Here is a 17,870-nt window from a genome sequence, read left to right as displayed (position 1 = left end):
TCTTGCTCTTTTTGCCCCTAGTTCCCTTTTAATATATAGAAGTAGATTTTCACTATCAGTATTAAATTATTTATTAACTATCGACCGATATTTGATAGATATCTACATAAATTTGACCTGATTTTTGTGGAATCAAAATGAAATTCGTGTGATTAGAGAGTAATCCAATTTTGTAACAGAGTTCAAAACTAGTGAGAGTCTTTTCCTGTGCTTTACTAATAAAATATTTGTTGCTGAAATCTGGTGTCCAGGAGAGACAAATGTGGCTCACTGCAAATCACAAAAGCATCTGGTCATGATTTTTCACATATCTATGACATAGTAGTATATTTGTAAAATTTATGTATGTTGTGCAAATATTTAATTGACTTGAATAATATTGTACCAGTGTACACTGTGCAGTCATAACTCATAACTCATAAGACTATAAGAGCTCTCTGTGGATTAAATACTAACCAAAAAAATTAAAAATCCCAAGAAAAACTCTCAAATATTAATACAAGCAGGAACTAAAAATAGTCTAAGCATTCTCTGTACTTTCCACTTTCAATGGCAAGAACACTATCTCTGTCTTTCACTTCATCATACAACCAAGCACACAATATTAACCAAACCAACCACTTCAAATCTCACAAACCATTATTTTTAAGCCTAAATCAAACCAACCCTTTTGTTAATTTCCCCAAATCTAGCCACTACAATCTTATTCTCACTTGCTCAACTTCTCAACACTCTTCATCACCAACCCTTTTGACCCCACTTCAAACAGGCACCTTTTTGTCAAACCAAGATGTTGAAAAGCTCCAATCTTTACAAGATTTCAGTTATTTTCAAGAACTTGAGTCTGGGTCCATGTGGGTCAGGGTGATGAGAGATGATGAATTGGATATGACTGTTGGGTTGTTAGCAGAGTCATTTGTTGAATCAATGGTGATGCCAAAAGGGTATGTGAAGCTTTTGGGGATTTTGGTGAAACAATATTTGGTTGAAAGGAGAAGTCTGATGCCTCATACGGCTACATTGCTTGGGTTTTATAAGGGTAAAGATGATGAGGGTGAAGGGGAGTTAGCAGGGACTGTTGAAATTAGTTTTAATAAGAAGGGTGCTAATGCTTCTCCCCCATCTCCTACTCCTCCAAGGGATTCACCATATATATGTAATATGACTGTCAAGAAATCTCTTAGGAGGTATTGTTATGTTCTTGTTTCGGCAATTACTCAATTTTGGTTTCAAAGTTCCAACCTTTATAAGTATTAGTTGTGCACTTGTGTTTTTGATTTTATTGATCATATAGCGATACCATTTTGTGTAACTCTGTGGTTTCTTAATATAGAGCATGTAATATGGATGCTTTAGCAAGTATGGTAGATGAAGGCGTGTTCTGTTGCATCAAGCTTGTCCGGTTACTGTGAAGTTTCTGTTGTTTCAACACCATTTTCCACTTTGTACTAACTTGAAGCAATTTGGCTATTTAGGGAAGCGTAGGCCAGGGGAAAGAGATTAGGGGAAGTATTTTTGTCACTAGTTCATATTACTACAGAGCAGTTCTAGGCACTAGTCATGCTAGTTTAAGAAATTAACTCTTTGCATAGATTTAATCGATCCTTTTATAATGACTCTGAAGCTGTTAACTTTGAATCATGCCCTAATTCTTTATTGAGTGTGAACTCATGGCAATGCCAATTGCCAAGAACAGTATTTTAAACAAATTTTGGAAATCAAGTAGACATGAGAGTCACACACATCAAAGTGACATAATCAGCAAAGTAGAGTTGCCGTGTTTCAAAATTCCTAACATGCTCCTTTCCAGAGCTTTGATTTTTTTTGTCTCAAGTCTCTCAGGTTAAATAGTCTCAGTTGTTCTCTTCTAAGCTTTTGTATGCTATGTAGGTCAGAAAGGTACTATGCTTCTGATTTTATCTGGTTAATTCCTAATTTACTAAACACAGGGCCCAAACACATGTACAATGCATATAAATACAATGTGAATCGTGCAACTTATTAATGCCTTTTTAACTCTATTCCCCTGATACGTATAATCTTTGTCTACACATTTTTTTTCTTTATATCAGCATAGGTTCTTTCTTTTCCCACCTGCAACAAGTAAATGTTTGTTCATTTCCTTTGCTCTAAATAGGAGTCGTATAAAAGAATGAAGCTTGATCAGACCCCGAATCTTGTTAATGACTTCTTTTGGTGTTTTGTAACTTTGAACTACCTCATATATTCTGGAAACGTTTCCTTTCATGTTACGATAATTATTTCAGCATCTATATAATGCTGTCAGGCACAGTATTATCAGAAAACTAATATCAATTGTTATTTCAGGAGGGGCATTGGGTGGCATCTGCTTAAGGCCAGCGAGGAATTAATATGTCGGATGACTTTCTCAAGGAATATATACCTGCACTGCAGAATGATTGATGTTGCTCCATTTAACATGTATACAAGAGCAGGTTATACTGTTCGTGAGACTGATAGCATCTTTATCTTGTTGACATTACAGAGGCGTAAGCATCTAATGTGCAAGCAAATAAATGTCTCAACCAGTTATTCAGAGATGGATGTATCAGAACCTAGTGAGGATTTATAAATAGCTATAAAGATGCTAATCAAACTTCTTTTGAGGTAAACCCAGTTACTTGTATTTATCCTTATTCAAGGCATGTATCTTTGTTTGTTATCGTGGCTTACTTTCTCTTTTTCAATCAATCTCTATTAAGCTATTGTAGTAGTTTTATGTGGTACACAGATCTGGTTACTTTGTTTATCCTTAATTAAATAAATTTAGACTTTATTGCTTGCTTTAGTATTAGTTAAATTGTCCTGAACCAGCTCTGGTCACATTTGAGCTTCGTGATCACCCAATGAACTCAATATATCAAGATAAATTCTGAGAGGGTATTTTGCACCGAATTGGTTAATTTGTTGGCATACACAAAGAAAAAGCTTTATCTTTATGTCTTCATTACTATCAAAACTTTATACAATCTCATATTCTAGAAATATATCAAGCAGAATGTATGTATGTACTAATAGAGTACCATTGCGGGTCAACTATGAGGACAAGTAGATCACCAGATGTAGATATCCTTTAAATTATAATTCTCCATCAATATATACACACACTTTTATAGGCATCTTTACTATTGAAGGATTAAACTCCAAAATCTTGGCCCCATTGCGGAACTTTTCTAGGCTCTTTATTTGTGGATAATATCAAAATGTTGCAGCTGTGATGAACTCTTTATAAATGCTAGTTGTTTCAGAATAATATACGTCTCAGACTATTTTGAAAAAAACTGCATATCCTTACCCGTCAGTCGTCCCTCCATAATTTCGGAATTTTTTTGTTGTAATTAAAGGATACAATATGCCATTGATGCTTTTTTCTTACTGTCACCGTGAACAGAGTGATGCCAAATTTTGCTGAACATGGCTACAAACTCTGTACTGTATCCGGGTCTATCACCTTCCGCATCCTTATCTGATCATCTAAAACATGTCTTCCCTGTAACACTACAAAGACACCTGCTCACATTATAATATTAAAAAATAAAAATTGATTTCTTATGCCTATAGTATTTACTACTAGTAATCTACTACACTATCAGTAGCGGGTGAAAAGATGTATATATACCTGCAGTACAAGGTTTTTGTAAAATTGACCCTGGTTCAGGTCCAAGGCTCACTGTTCAGTCAAAAACTCAAGCAATACCACTCTAAATGCATAAACTTCACTTGTATTGTGAGGTGGCCTGTCTGTTTCTACTTTGTTTAAATTGGAGCAGACCAAGAGCCTGTTGACTGGTATGAAGAAGACATTCTACATGCACATGTATCTGGCAAATTTTGTATCTGGAGATATTAATGTGGAAAAAGACAAGTAAATGAAATTTTTAATACTAAGACTTGGCATTTCATCCTCTACTTGTATGTTTGTTTTTAGAAATATATGCATCTTGTGATTTTTTTTTTGTTTGCTAAGTTACATCTTGTGATGCAACTGATGCAGCAACCTCAAATTTGTTCTTAATTACTAATAAGGGTTTTCTATGTATACAAGCCATACAAAAGAATTCACTTTAGTGCACCAAGGGCAAGGTAGAAGTAGTATTCTTGTGTTGGTTCGGCTAAAGCATAAAAACTGACACTCAATTTAGAAATGAAGCTCAATCAGAACTGTTGAGAGAAGTTCTGCTGATGTACCTAAAACCGTTGACATGGTTCAACACAACCGATGGACCAATTAGATATTTAGATATCTAGATATGATGCAACTCAAGTAAGAGTTCTTATCTTATCTATATTGGGATGCATAACGATGTATACTCAAGACGATACAGCCTGAAATTACTAGCAACTCTGGTAGTAACATGGTTTTCTTGTCCAATTGGTAACTTGCCGGAATTCTGATGTGGGGAAAATTAGTCATTTAAATCTTAAAACCATGTAAGCACGAGGAATTGAGAGATGCTCTTTTTTTCTTCCCGCTAATTCAATTGCTTCCTTTTCTTCTTGTTGCTAAATTAGTTGTTTTATATATTTGCTAATTTGATTGGTGCATTTTACTAACAATAATATAGGATAATTTTACTCTTGCTCTGTAGTTGGTGTTCAAAAGAATGTTGCTGGATTGAAGTCCCTATGCAGTTTAGGAATTCTAGTTGCAGTCTATAAATGGAGAAAAGGCAAAGTCATCTCGCTGCTTCAAGTGCTACTTCAAGCTGCAATGGTCAAATCAATTCCACATCTCGTATTTCTTACGAGCTGCTCAAGTTCCTTAAAATCGTGATCCTACCCTCACATGTCATTATGTATCTTATATGTCGGATTCTTTTATGATAAAAATGAAGATGACAACTTTGTTCAGAAGCAGCTAGGAAGGAGATGAAAGTTGTTGGGCAAGCAACTCATTTGGACCTTATATAGTTATAGATTTTGGGATAGAAGTATTTACAATTCCTGCTGTTTCGAGAAGTCTGAAAAACTCCGTGCAGTTGATGATTGTATTAACCAAGATAATGTACTTATTTTATTTTATCAAATAATAATGCAATTGTTCATTAGTCTCTTTAGACATTTTTCAAGCATAATATAAAGTGATGCCTTTAAAAGTAAAGGGGTAGAGATGCTCTTCTGATGCTTCAAAGCTTCATATGAAAACATGCTGCTTAATATGCACCAATAATTTCCATTTTCAAAGCAATGAAGTAAAACCCAATACTCTTTATTCTCTTTGATTTTATATATCTTCTAGTGGGTTTTGGCTTTTTAATCTGTAGCACATAGTTAATTATTTCATACCTCTTTAATGATTCTTCTATAGGCTTTTCACCAAAATGGAAGCAGATGCATTGTTCTTAATGTTTTAGCTTATAGTAAGTTAACTATAGTGGAGAGAACTCTTTGAACTTGAATCAGAACCAGAGGTTACTTAGAACAAAATTTGCAGAACCACGACATCGAATAAGTACAGGGCTCCAACAGTTTCTACCACCTTTAGAATACATGCATATGCATTTTAGCTTTTGATGTTTGTGCTTTTTATTGTACAGATATTGTTTCAGTTTGGTGTGTGTTTGAGAGTTGTCAACGTTTACTGATCAGAAAGTTACATGGCTTTTTTTCAATCTGTTACAGCCTATAGGGATTTGAGAAACAGCGAAAATCATGGCAGGAGGAGCTGCACCACCACCCAAACAAGAAGAGCTGCTTCCGCATCCAGTGAAAGATCAGTTGCCAAACATTGCTTACTGTATCACTAGTCCCCCTCCCTGGCGTAAGTTCATCTTTTTTGCTTTATTATTGTTTTTGAATTTTATCGTCTAGTAATTAGTAAACATTCTGATATGCTATACACATGCATGTCCTTGTGCTCAAATAATTATAGGCCCATTCGATCTTATAGCTTATTTAATCATGTTCATAGATTTTAAGAATCACTCTGTAACGTTAAATATTGCAGTTGATGATTGTTTTCCTTTTCAGTAGTGATGCTTGACAGATGCTATGAAGTTTAAATTATGTTTTGGTGCTCTATGCAGCTGAGGCCATTTTACTTGGGTTCCAGCACTATCTTGTGATGCTTGGGACGACAGTTCTCATTCCCACGACTCTAGTTCCACAGATGGGAGGAGGAAATGTAAGGTTTTAACGATATATTTTCTTTATGTGGTGGTTAATGGACTATGCATCGATTAATTGAGCTTATGATGTTCTAATGTCGTTTAAAATTATGCTTCTTTTTTTGTTTTTGGCTATCCTCGCATTCATGAACTTGGCTTTTTTTCCAGGAAGAAAAAGCAAAAATGATCCAGACACTACTTTTTGTGGCTGGAGTGAATACGTTGGCACAGACATCGTTTGGTACCCGATTGCCTGCTGTAATTGGAGCCTCTTACACGTTTGTACCAACAACCCTCTCAATTGTCTTGGCTGGTCGATACAGTGACCTTGTAGATCCTCAGGAGGTAGCTCTCTAACCCCCTCTTTCCTCGTTTTATCAAGTTTACAAGTGTTTGAATGTATTACCGCAGAAGTTTGAGAAGATTATGCGAGGGACACAAGGTGCTCTTATTGTTGCGTCTACCCTTCAAATTGTTCTCGGCTTTAGTGGCCTTTGGAGAAATGTGGTCAGGTTAAGTCAATTTCGTTTCATAAGTATTAACGAATATCTGCATCCCATATCATTATATATATGGCTGTTTATGTTTCAAGATACCTGCAGCTTGTTGAGATTAGTTAACTATTTAAAGTGCTTTCAACTTATATAATCAGATTCATGAGTCCACTGTCCATAGCTCCATTGGTATGTCTAACAGGGTTCGGGCTATATGAGTTTGGTTTTCCACTGGTAAGCATTCGGGACGAGTTACATCAACTTTATAACCTTATCTTACATGTAAGTTATAACTGTATGCTTTGCTCTTTCGCTTATGATTTTTGCAACTATGACTAGCTTTCAAAATGTGTGGAGATCGGTCTGCCACAACTCGTTCTTCTAGTTATCTTCTCACAGGTACTATGAATCACCAATAATTGACAGCATTTTGAACTGATATTTTTAGATAGGGACTTAAATTGAGTAATTTCTACGAAGAACTGGTAACATCATATAGCTACATTTTATTTTTCTTCATACACAGTATGTACCTCATCTTATGAGTGGGGAGAGGCATATCTTTGACCGCTTTGCTGTCATATTCTCGGTGATCATTGTGTGGATTTATGCTCACTTGCTGACTGTTGGTGGAGCTTATAAGCACTCACCAAGAACACCCCAAATGAGCTGTCGAACAGACCGTGCTGGAATTATTGGTGCAGCTCCATGGTATGGCTGTTTGATTGCTTTCAAATTAATGGACTCGCTTCGTCTCTTGTATCGAGTTCTGCAGAAAGTAACAATTATGTAATGAGATGAGAAAGTTGATTATAATTTCAGACATGCTGAAGATTACAACTAAATGGAGGCTATAGCAATTGGGATCTCTAACTTACTTAACTGTTTCCATATGTTCTTCTAATGCAATTCATTTCATGCAGGATACGGGTTCCATATCCGTTCCAATGGGGAGCTCCTACATTCGATGCTGGAGAAGCTTTTGCAATGATGGCTGCTTCATTTGTCGCTCTTGTTGAGGTTTTGGCTTGCCCTCTGTTTCATATACATTTATAAGTGCAGGTCTCAAATACACTTCTAGAAACATATCGAATTTTCTTTACTTGCACTCCCTTATGTTTTATCTTTTTTAGTCCCATCTGGCAGCCCTTAGATCGCGATTTCCTTTTTGCTTATTATACATGTTGTAGCACTTTGAAAATAGATGCATTCCACTCATCTATGATTTTACTAAACCAAAATGAAGCTCGTTGTTTTCTTGTTTCTCACCTTGTGTGCTCATCAAACAGTCCACTGGTGCGTTCTTTGCTGTGTCAAGGTATGCGGGTGCGACCCCTATACCGCCCTCTGTGCTCAGTCGTGGAGTCGGTTGGCAGGTATGATTTAAAACTCTGTTAAGAAGGAAATCAAAGCAGTCTGTTACAGAAATTAACAAAACAAATAATTTGCCACTGCTCTTTGTTCATTGTGCATGACCATCTGTTTTGGGCCTTTTGGCATTGTGAACATCAGTTTTACATATCAAATGAACATCAATTTACTATTTTTTCTGAAAAAAATGTTTCTCTTTGGAAAAGGTGCTACACGTTCTTCGATATGAGCTTATTAAAATTTCTTAGCAGCCTTCTATAGTTCTTTCTGTTTGCCTGTACACTAGGGACTGGGCATATTGCTCTCCGGAGTTTTTGGAACAGGAAACGGGTCATCTGTATCCGTGTAAGATTTACAAAGCTTGAGTTTATCGAATCATTGTATTAAGAGAAGAGTTTGTGATTGATATGATATCTGGCTTTGTCATCTTACAGTGAAAATGCTGGTCTGCTAGCATTGACACGAGCAGGCAGCCGAAGGGTTGTACAGATATCTGCTGGATTCATGATATTTTTTTCGATACTAGGTAATGTACTCACTACTGGAATGCAGTAAAGTCTTTTAAATTGATCAAAATCTCTATCCCTGTTGACAACAATTTGCAGCAAAATTTGGAGCGGTCTTTGCTTCAATTCCAGCACCAATCATCGCAGCTCTGTATGTTCTGTTCTTTGCCTATGTTGGTAAGTTGTTGCAGAATTCGTGTCGGCCTTTTCCCTACTTGGAAACAGATACATTCAAATCTTGCTAAAATGTGGGCATCCTTTAGGTTCAGGAGGCCTTAGTTTCCTTCAGTTTTGCAATCTCAACAGCTTCAGAACAAAGTTCATCTTGGGCTTCTCAATTTTCATGGGACTATCGATTCCACAATATTTCAACGAACATTTAGTAGTAAAGGGTTATGGTCCTGTCCACACTAATGCTAGATGGGTAATTAACCAATGCCTTGTCTAATACTTCTTTTGTCCTACATTACTATCTCATTCCCTCTATATTTTCTTTATGCTTAAATGATATTTGTGTTCAGTTTAATGATATGATCAACGTTCCATTCTCGTCGAAAGCGTTTGTTGCTGGCTTTCTGGCTATGTTCCTCGATGTCACGCTTCATCAGAAAGACAATGCCACTAGAAAGGACCGGGGTATGCAATGGTGGATCAAATTCAGGGCATTCAAGACAGATACGAGAAGTGAAGAGTTCTATTCCCTGCCCTTCAATCTTAACAAATTTTTTCCTTCGGTGTAATACAACTCAACTCTGGGGATGTAAAAGCATGAGCTACGCTACTTTTTTCACGTAAAATAAACATTGGTTTTCTGTCTATGGTATCATAAAATTATGAGTAGTGCTACATGCACAAAATTAGGTAATGCAATTATGGTTTTTGGCACCGTGGTGCTGTTGTCGACTATGATGAAATTCACTGTGCATTATTCTCTTTATTTTCCACACTTAATTTACTAATTTATCTAAAAACCAAGTCTAAAATAAGCTTTTCAACATATTTCTAGCTTTTCTTGCCCAACATCTGAGACCGAATACATCAATTTTTTTTATTAATCAGGTTTTCGACTTTTATATATTATTTTAATTCTAGAATACATCAAGAATAAAAATTTGTCAGTTTTTTTTTAAATCAATGTACTTGCTATTATTCAATTGAATCCAAGATCAAAACATCACGAATACAAATTGGAGGGGTATCACCCCACTCATGGACGCATGACATAGAATAAGTAGCCCGTGCTAATTTATGAGCCACTGTATTCGCAGACCTCGGGGCATAGTCTACCGACACTTCATCATAGTGCTTAAATAACTCAATACAATCTAAAACAATTAAATGAAAATAGGTATTGCCTTGAACGCTCTTGCACGCCTCCGCAAGTTCTTTTGCATCTATTTCAAACACATACATTTTATAGCTTAAGTGTTTTACCCATGATAAAGCTTCTTTAAGACCAAGAGCTTCAGCCTCTCTAGGACTATACAAAGCCTGCATCTTTTGATTCTGTGCCCCTACAAACTGACTGTTAGAATATGATCCTGGTAAGCCCTCCTCCTAACACCTTGAGGTTTTAGGAGAATTGGTCACTTAACATGGTATCAGAGCTTAGGCTCGCGGGAGACTCGAGTTCGACTCCCTGTGACCCCCAATATTCTCAAAATTTATTAAGGACACGAAAGCAAGTTTATGTCCCAAAAGATGGGCGCCCGTGATCCACTCTCGACCCATAAATGGGCTTTCGAGTGAGGGGGAATGTTAGAATATGATCCTGGTAAGCCCTCCTCCTAACACCTTGAGGTTTTAGGAGAATTGGTCACTGAGGGCTTACCAGGATCATATTCTAACACTGACCACACTCATTCATAATTATGGATCCAATTCCCAGGTTTTAGGAGAATTGGTCACTGAGGGCTTACCAGGATCATATTCTAACACTGACCACACTCATTCATAATCATGGATCCAATTCCCGCACTGCTCCATTCCATAAACACAGCAACATCAGTGTTCACTTTGAGCCATCCATGTTGTGGCCTATGCCATCCCGTCGAAATCCCATTTGTGACTCCTTTGTGACTCCTGCTTTCGGCACACTTCTGCTTCCACTCATGCAACATGTTCATGGCCATTTCTTGCACACCAAATTCTGAGACATTCACCTTATCCCATACCCCACCTTTTCCGGCGATTCCATAAGTTCCAGCATACCAGCAAAATCAAGGCAAAAGTATCTCAAGGACATTTCACTACAAGTTGCTGAATTATATCCGTAATGTGACCATCATAGCCCGTTGTACTAATCTTTTTTAACCCCACTGGGGTCCATACCGATCTTGCGAAGGAGTAGTCAAACAAAACATGAGTGGCATCTTCATCCTTATCTAAGCACCAGGGGCATTTAATATTAACCTGTACACGCTTCATGATTAAAGCCATAGCAGTTTGCAAACAGCCACGACATATAGGCCAAGCAAAATTGATCACTTTACCTGGTAGTTCCAATGCCCCTATTTTCTTCCAAAAAGGTGCATTTATCCATTGTTGCTCACTTTACAGTGCTCTATAACAGCTTTTCGCATAAAACATCCCAGATTTTTCCAATCGCCAAAACCACTAGTCATCTCTACTTTGTTCCGGAATCGATATACTCTTAATCAACAGCACATCCCATTCATTGAAAATATCATTCAATGCCTCCTCATCCCAGCTTTTACTACCGGTTTTCATTAAGTTCACCACCCGTATGTGTTCCAACTGGTGAGGCACTTTAGTGGTCAGAAAACCATCATTATCACCTGGCAACCATAGTATATGCCACACCGTAGTTTTTTCACCATCTCCAATCCTCCTTCTACTTCCCTGTTGAACCATCTCCTTAGCTGCAAGAATACTTCGCCACATATATGATGGATTAGCTCATGATACTCGTAACTAAAGGATTCTGATTATTAAGCAATCTCCATCCTTGCTTTGCTAACAGCTCAATATTAAACTTATTTAATTTTTTGAATCCTAAACCTCCTCCCTCTTTAGCAGTACACATCCTTTCCCAGAACAACCAACTAATTCCCTTGTTCGATCCTCCACTCCCCCACCAAAAAGAATTCATTTGCTTTTGAATCTGACTACATATCTCCTGTGGTATTTATAACAAATTCATCCAAAAATTTGGAATCGTTTGCGCTGCAATTTTTAATAAAACCAGTTTCCCTCCATTTAAAATTGGCTTATTACTCCACCCCGCCAATTTAGAACTGATACGCTCAACCAAAGACCTCAACGCATTATTCTTTCGTCGTCCAATATGCATTGGCAACCCCAAATAGTTACCAGGTACATGAACTTTATCTACCTGTAGCGTTTCACATACCTCCCTCCTTTTCATACTCGTAGTTGGACTAAACACCACATTATATTTCCTAAAATTTATCGCTTGCCCTGATAGTCTTTTGTACTCCAATAAAATATTCTTCATAATCAGTGCCTCATAACTTGTAGCTCTAAAGAAAAAATAGGAGTCGTCAGCAAATAACAAATCTCACACTAGCGGTGCCCCTCGAGTGATTAAACACCCATGCAGTAAGCCCACCTCTTCATGTCGTCGAATCATAGAGCTTAAACCTTCTGCACATAATATATATAGATAAGGGGATATAGGATCCCCTTGTCTAATACCCCATTGTGGTTGTACATCACCAAAGATTTCTCCCTCATGGACAAAACTGTATGAAACTGTTGTGACACATGCCATCACACATTCTCTCCAAATATCATTGGAACCGAACCTCTACATCATAGCATCCAAAAACTGCCATTCCAATCTATCATAGGCTTTAGACACATCAATTTAAACCCCACTACTCCATTCTATCCTTGTCTCTTTCTCTGGATATAGTGATTCAGTTCATACGCAATTAATGCATTGTCCATGAGCAAACGACCATCTACAAATGCACTTTGTGTCTTTGAAATTAACACAGGCAAGCACATCTTCAAGCGATTTGCCAAAACTTTTGATATGATTCTGATGATCACATTGCATAGTGAAATTGGTTGTAAATCAGTCACTTGCTGAGGTTTTTTAATCTTTGCAATTAAACACACAGCTATTTATTTGTAGCAGGGGGTAACTCCCCTGTACTCATAACTCCTGACAACACTGTACCACATCCTCTCCTATTACACTCCAATATGTCTGGAAAAAACACGGGTTCAAGCCATCAACACCCAATGACTTATCTGAGTGCATCAAGAATACAACATTCTTTACCTCTTCACTTCTAATTGGAATAATTAGCTCCTCATTCTGCTCAACTGAAACTTGTTTAGCTTCTTGTCGATCAGAAAGTGTTTCAGACGTTCCTGCACTCTTGAATAAACTTAGAGAAATAATCCCCAATTATCTGCCGAATCCCTTCCTTACTTTCTTGTCATTCCCCATTTGAATCCTTCAATCTCGTGATATGATTCTGCTTCTTTCTTCCAGTCGCATACTTATGAATTTTTTTTGTATTTTGGTCTCCTTCCCGGTGCTAAAACTACTTTGATCGCTGTTTCCAGTACACCTCCTGCTTCTCCAGTAACCTCAAATACGTATCTCGAGCCTCATCACACTTCTGAATTCCATACATATCTCTTCTTGACCTAAATCTCTTCATATTAATTCTACAATTTTTAATTTGTACTCGCAGCTCTTGCACTAACCCTCCTCCCAATTCTTCCAACTTCAAGCTGACATACTCCATCTTCTGCACAATATTTCAGCTGATAGATTCATTCCAACCATCCCGCATAATTTTAAAACATTGATCCTCTCTAGCCCAACATTTTTCAAAACGGAACCTTTTAATACGTGGAACAGACACCATTTTATTTAGTTCCAAAAGCAGAGGGAGATGGTCAAAGGTAGAGACCTCTAAAACTTTTAATTCTTCCCGGGGGGACATAGTTTGCCATTCAGTAGTCGCTAAACCCCGATCCAAACGACTTTGTAACCAGTTTGGAGTGCCCCTTCACTTTTTCACATGTGAATTCGCTTCCAATGAACCATCAATCAATTAAGGCACATTCATTAACCACATTTCTAAACCCATGATGTCTGATATTATTTTGATGTGTTTCTCGGGACTTTACTTGTCGAACCTGGTCTTCAGACATGGTCAATTATATGTTGCTGTGTCAACAGTAACCTCTCCACTTGGGTTAAAAATTGTGTGCTTAGATGAAGATGAGGCATGCACTGGTTATACCAAAAAAATTGTTTACCATGAGATCTTTAATGATATACTGTAATGAGGAACCCTTTAACAGTTTATAGCAAAAAAATTTCATACATGCAAACTCTAAAGCTCCGGTTAATGGCAATGCTTATTCACGTATTACTTGTCTTGTGTGAACAAAAACCTACAACATGAATATCATCTTATGTCTCATGGCTAGCTGAACGATGTTATAAAGCTATAGATTTCCTCTCAGTATCTTAAAGCTAATGTGTTGGCAATATATAATGTTTCTATCTGTTTGGTTTTTAAAATACGATAAACAAATATCTGTAAGATTTAACAAAATTATATCTTCTGGTTGAGGGTGCTCTTCAAAATTTGAGGTGGACAGAACTTTCATGGGACTGAACTTTAAAAGACATCTGCTTAATGAGGTCAATAGGAGGATGCTGATAGATACAAAGAATCTGCAGGTACATATAATTTCTATGCATTTGTAAGTAGTTGTTGTAAGGATGCATTTAGGACATCTCAAAGATTTGAGCCATCTTAATGGTATTTATATCTTTCCTGATTTTCAGAAAAATTTACTTTTTAGCGAAATTTCTAGATGGGAATTTATAATATTGTTTACCCATTCATGTTAGTTTCATCTGCAATGCAATTTTTTACCTTCAGAATTCGGAGATTATCACGCAGTCGGGCTATGTTCATTGTGGATTCTGTATATGTTTTCTGTTAAATTGGTTAGTTTTTCCTCTTGTTCAGGAAATTTGTCTATTGGTCATACTAGTCCAAGATCAATTAATGAATTTTATTTAGCTTCTTTTTATAATTAATGCTTATTCTTAGAGAGGATTACATCCTTGATAGAGTGCAAGGATTCTCATTTGAATTCGGTGCTCAAAATTGGAAACCAAAAACCTGAATGCCGGTGATATCTGAAGGCTTGACTAACTTGCTATATAATTTTCAATATAAAAGATCTGTTGTAGATTGAATATATAGTGGGCTGTTACTGTATAATTTTTGGTTAAGGCACATGAAATCATTGATTTTAAAATCATTTCTGATGATATTCCAAATCCTGTGTGAGACTTTTTTGCATCATGTAGTTACTTTGTGTGCATCCAAGAAATGATTGCTTATTTTGCCTATAACAGTAGGCATCCTATTCACAGACAGGCTATTATGCCTTTGGCACACAATGATGCTTCTAATACTTATTAGGTTACTCGACCAAGACATCAGCTATTGGCACCTAGCCCTCAGCAGCTGGCTTAGGAAGTTTGTTGTCGGCAACCTTATCAATGTCTTTAAGGATTCCATTAATAATGATAGATTACTTAGTGTTATTAGTAATATAAATGCTTTACCATATTTCTTGGGTAGAAATTTATCTTTCAGAATTTATATAACCATTAATATCAAACAACATGATTTCAAGAATTTATAACCTTCGATTATGTTGTAAATTATTTACTTGCGTGGAATGCTAAATTGACAGATGAAGACCCTGCTACAAGTGATTAAAGTGATAATAAAGCCATATTACCTGATGCAATTTTAAATATGCAGTATCTTGAAGGTAGAATCAAGCTATAAGAGATGCCTTTGTGGAAATGAAAAGGCCTGCAATAGGAGAAAACTCGGATGTACGTACCAAATTGGAATCTGCCATGAAATAGATGGAGGAAATAAGCTTTAAGACCATAAATATACGGAAAACTTGGGGCAACCGCAGTCTAAAATTTCAGAGGAGAATAGGCTTGTGCCAGAAGATATTATACTTGATCACAAATCTCAATCTTCCGTTTAAGATCGTGCTCCAGCTTGCTTCGGATTTAACTGGAGGGTAAGCTTGTGTTTAATGTGTACATATGAAACTTGGTAGTGGTGAGCCATGATTGTTGATTAGAGTATGTCTTTACTTCTGCAGTTTGAGGCTTTTAGCTATTGACACTTTAACAATATATTACACCTGGATGTGAAAGCTGAAAATATGCTACTAGATGCCCAGAGAAATCTAAAAAAAATCTGATTTGGGAATTGCTCAAAAAGAACAGTGAAACACATAAGGTCACATTATTATAATCAGAAAGATTTTGAATATGATGAAAAATGGCAATTATATTATTGCAATGTCTAGAGATTGTAGGACTATAGATGGGCATAATGTAGACTGAAGTTTGGAGATTATGAAAGTAGTATCAAGTAGGGTAAATGAGTGCTTATGTTTGTATACTTATATACATATTCATACTTATCCTGCAAATTTTTGAATGATACCTAATATGTTGAATAGTTATTTTTGGCGTTGTTGTATATGTTAAGTTTAATTGATATCTTTTTTGACCTTTTTAATAATTTTGACAAATTTGTTTATATATTTGAATTGTTAATAGAGCTCGTTATAGTGGAAATTTTTCTCTCAAAGAAAAAAGATTGCATTTTGATTTTAAAGTTTGTCTTAGAGTTAAAATATTCTCTAACAGATGAACTTGAGAACAAAAATATTAGTCTCGGCTTTGTTAAATTTGAATTTGGTAGATTGGGACTATAATGTGGAACTCACTAGGTTTTTGTGCTCTTTTTAATTTATTTATTTTTGTTATGGAGTTATCACATACTGTAGAAGTTTCTTTATCATGAATTTATCATATTACATATATTTTAATACAGAGATTGCCAAATTTTAGCACGTGTTACACCTAAATGTATTTTGCTAACTAAATAAGTTCTAATCAAATTTCAATGACTAATCTAGCAAAAGACTTGAAAAGGTGATGATGGGTGTTTGCTGTTGTGTTTTTTATTCATCAACAAAGACTTGTACAAGACCTTTGCAAAAAAATAATTGTGTTCATGTTTTCACCAACTCCCTTATTCCGAATCAACAGTTGATTTTAGAATTTTTTTTCCACAGTTTTTTCACAAGCAAACGAATATCTCTGTGATACTTTTTATTTCAACTACACTTCTTCCCAAAGTTCAGTATCCTTGTAAATATGTATGCAAATTAATAGTTCACATGCTTCTTGCTGTATATTATTATGGCATTCTCTATATTTAGTAGGCATAAATTACCAAATTTCAAGGCATGTATTTGCACCTCATTGTAGCGTCACAGGCACATAATTTTGATTCTGGATCTGAATTTTTACTTTATTATACTACTAATATTTTTTTTCCATATTGTAGCATAACTACACATTTGTTATACCTTTGGAGACAATAATATTTTTGTCACCTTTAATTTTTTGTAGGTCACATTCAGTACTAACCTAGAACAGATTTCTATTCCAGATTTTTCTGGGCTGAGGTTTAATGTTCATGTATATAGGTTGAAGAAGCAGGAGCTTCTGTCTTATGATCAATCAACTAAAGATATTCTGTAAACTGTTGTCGAGCGTATTAAGAAGGATTCAGAGACTTCACTGCATATCTCTCCAGATTATGCGGCGGAACCCTGCCGAACACTGCTAATCAAAGAGCTAAGACGGTGATTGGTATTCTGAACAAAGATGGAGTCAAGCATTTTGAGGAGTACATGCACTAGTACAAAATTGGCCTTTTACATCGGTTAAATATGTGTTGTACGTCGGCAAAAGGACGACGTATACAGGGGGGACGTATATAGTCATAAGATTTTACGTCGGTTAGAAATGTGACGTAAATATCTAATATACGTCTCTTTTCAAACCGACGTAAAAGATGAAAACCCCGACGTATAATGAACTCTATCGCCGACGTATAAAAGCCTATTGACTAACATATAAATTTTTTGTAGTCGATGTATAAGCTTTAAAGCCGACGTATATTATTGACTTATTTATGTCGCTTTTTTAACTAACCGACGTATATGTCTGAATTTTATACATCGCCTTCCTTTTTTGAACCGACGTATTTTGTTAAAAAATTGATAATACCTGCCCTATACCTATTTTGAACCGACGTATTTTGTTAAAAAATTGATAATACCTGCCCTATATTGCACAAATATTAATTTAATGTAAATAAAACTTGCACTCCAATTTTCTCAAACAAATGATTTAAAATATTAAAAAAAAAAACTGTTTTTCCATTACTTCAAAATCATCTACAATAATATTTAAAAATTCTTGATGCATGACAATTAATTGTACC

At 36.0% G+C, this 17,870-nt stretch overlaps 2 protein-coding genes across 6 annotated transcripts; both read left to right on the top strand.

Annotated features, from left to right (window-relative positions):
* The first annotated feature begins 450 nt into the window (after window positions 1-450).
* LOC108196338 (GCN5-related N-acetyltransferase 5, chloroplastic) lies at window positions 451-5,078 on the top strand. 2 transcript variants are annotated; one of them, XM_017363583.2, is made up of 3 exons: window positions 451-1,187; window positions 2,329-2,628; window positions 4,587-5,078. In XM_017363583.2, exons 1-2 carry the CDS (start codon window positions 550-552, stop codon window positions 2,591-2,593), a joined length of 903 nt encoding a protein of 300 aa, XP_017219072.1. In that variant the 5' UTR covers window positions 451-549; the 3' UTR covers window positions 2,594-2,628; window positions 4,587-5,078. The 2 variants fall into 2 exon arrangements, with proteins under 2 accessions (XP_017219072.1, XP_017219071.1); XM_017363582.2 differs by having other exon boundaries at window positions 452-1,187; window positions 4,611-5,078.
* Window positions 5,079-5,229: 151 nt separating this feature from the next.
* On the top strand, window positions 5,230-9,432 carry LOC108196337 (nucleobase-ascorbate transporter 6). 4 transcript variants are annotated; one of them, XM_017363579.2, is made up of 15 exons: window positions 5,230-5,381; window positions 5,644-5,782; window positions 6,048-6,145; window positions 6,297-6,473; window positions 6,540-6,640; window positions 6,781-6,856; window positions 6,962-7,021; window positions 7,149-7,333; window positions 7,546-7,642; window positions 7,912-7,998; window positions 8,280-8,338; window positions 8,428-8,519; window positions 8,599-8,676; window positions 8,763-8,923; window positions 9,021-9,432. In XM_017363579.2, the coding sequence occupies exons 2-15, from the start codon at window positions 5,674-5,676 to the stop codon at window positions 9,237-9,239; spliced, it is 1,599 nt and encodes a 532-aa protein (XP_017219068.1). In that variant the 5' UTR covers window positions 5,230-5,381; window positions 5,644-5,673; the 3' UTR covers window positions 9,240-9,432. The 4 variants fall into 4 exon arrangements, with proteins under 4 accessions (XP_017219068.1, XP_063937316.1, XP_017219064.1 ...); XM_064081246.1 differs by having other exon boundaries at window positions 5,233-5,473; window positions 6,543-6,640; XM_017363575.2 differs by having other exon boundaries at window positions 5,233-5,473.
* Window positions 9,433-17,870: the final 8,438 nt, after the last annotated feature.

The sequence above is a fragment of the Daucus carota genome, chromosome 7 (genome assembly GCF_001625215.2).
Source record: "Daucus carota subsp. sativus chromosome 7, DH1 v3.0, whole genome shotgun sequence".
NCBI lineage: Eukaryota > Viridiplantae > Streptophyta > Magnoliopsida > Apiales > Apiaceae > Daucus > Daucus carota.
The sequence above is the reverse complement of the archived record's forward strand: the minus strand, read 5'-3'. Positions and strand labels throughout refer to the sequence as shown.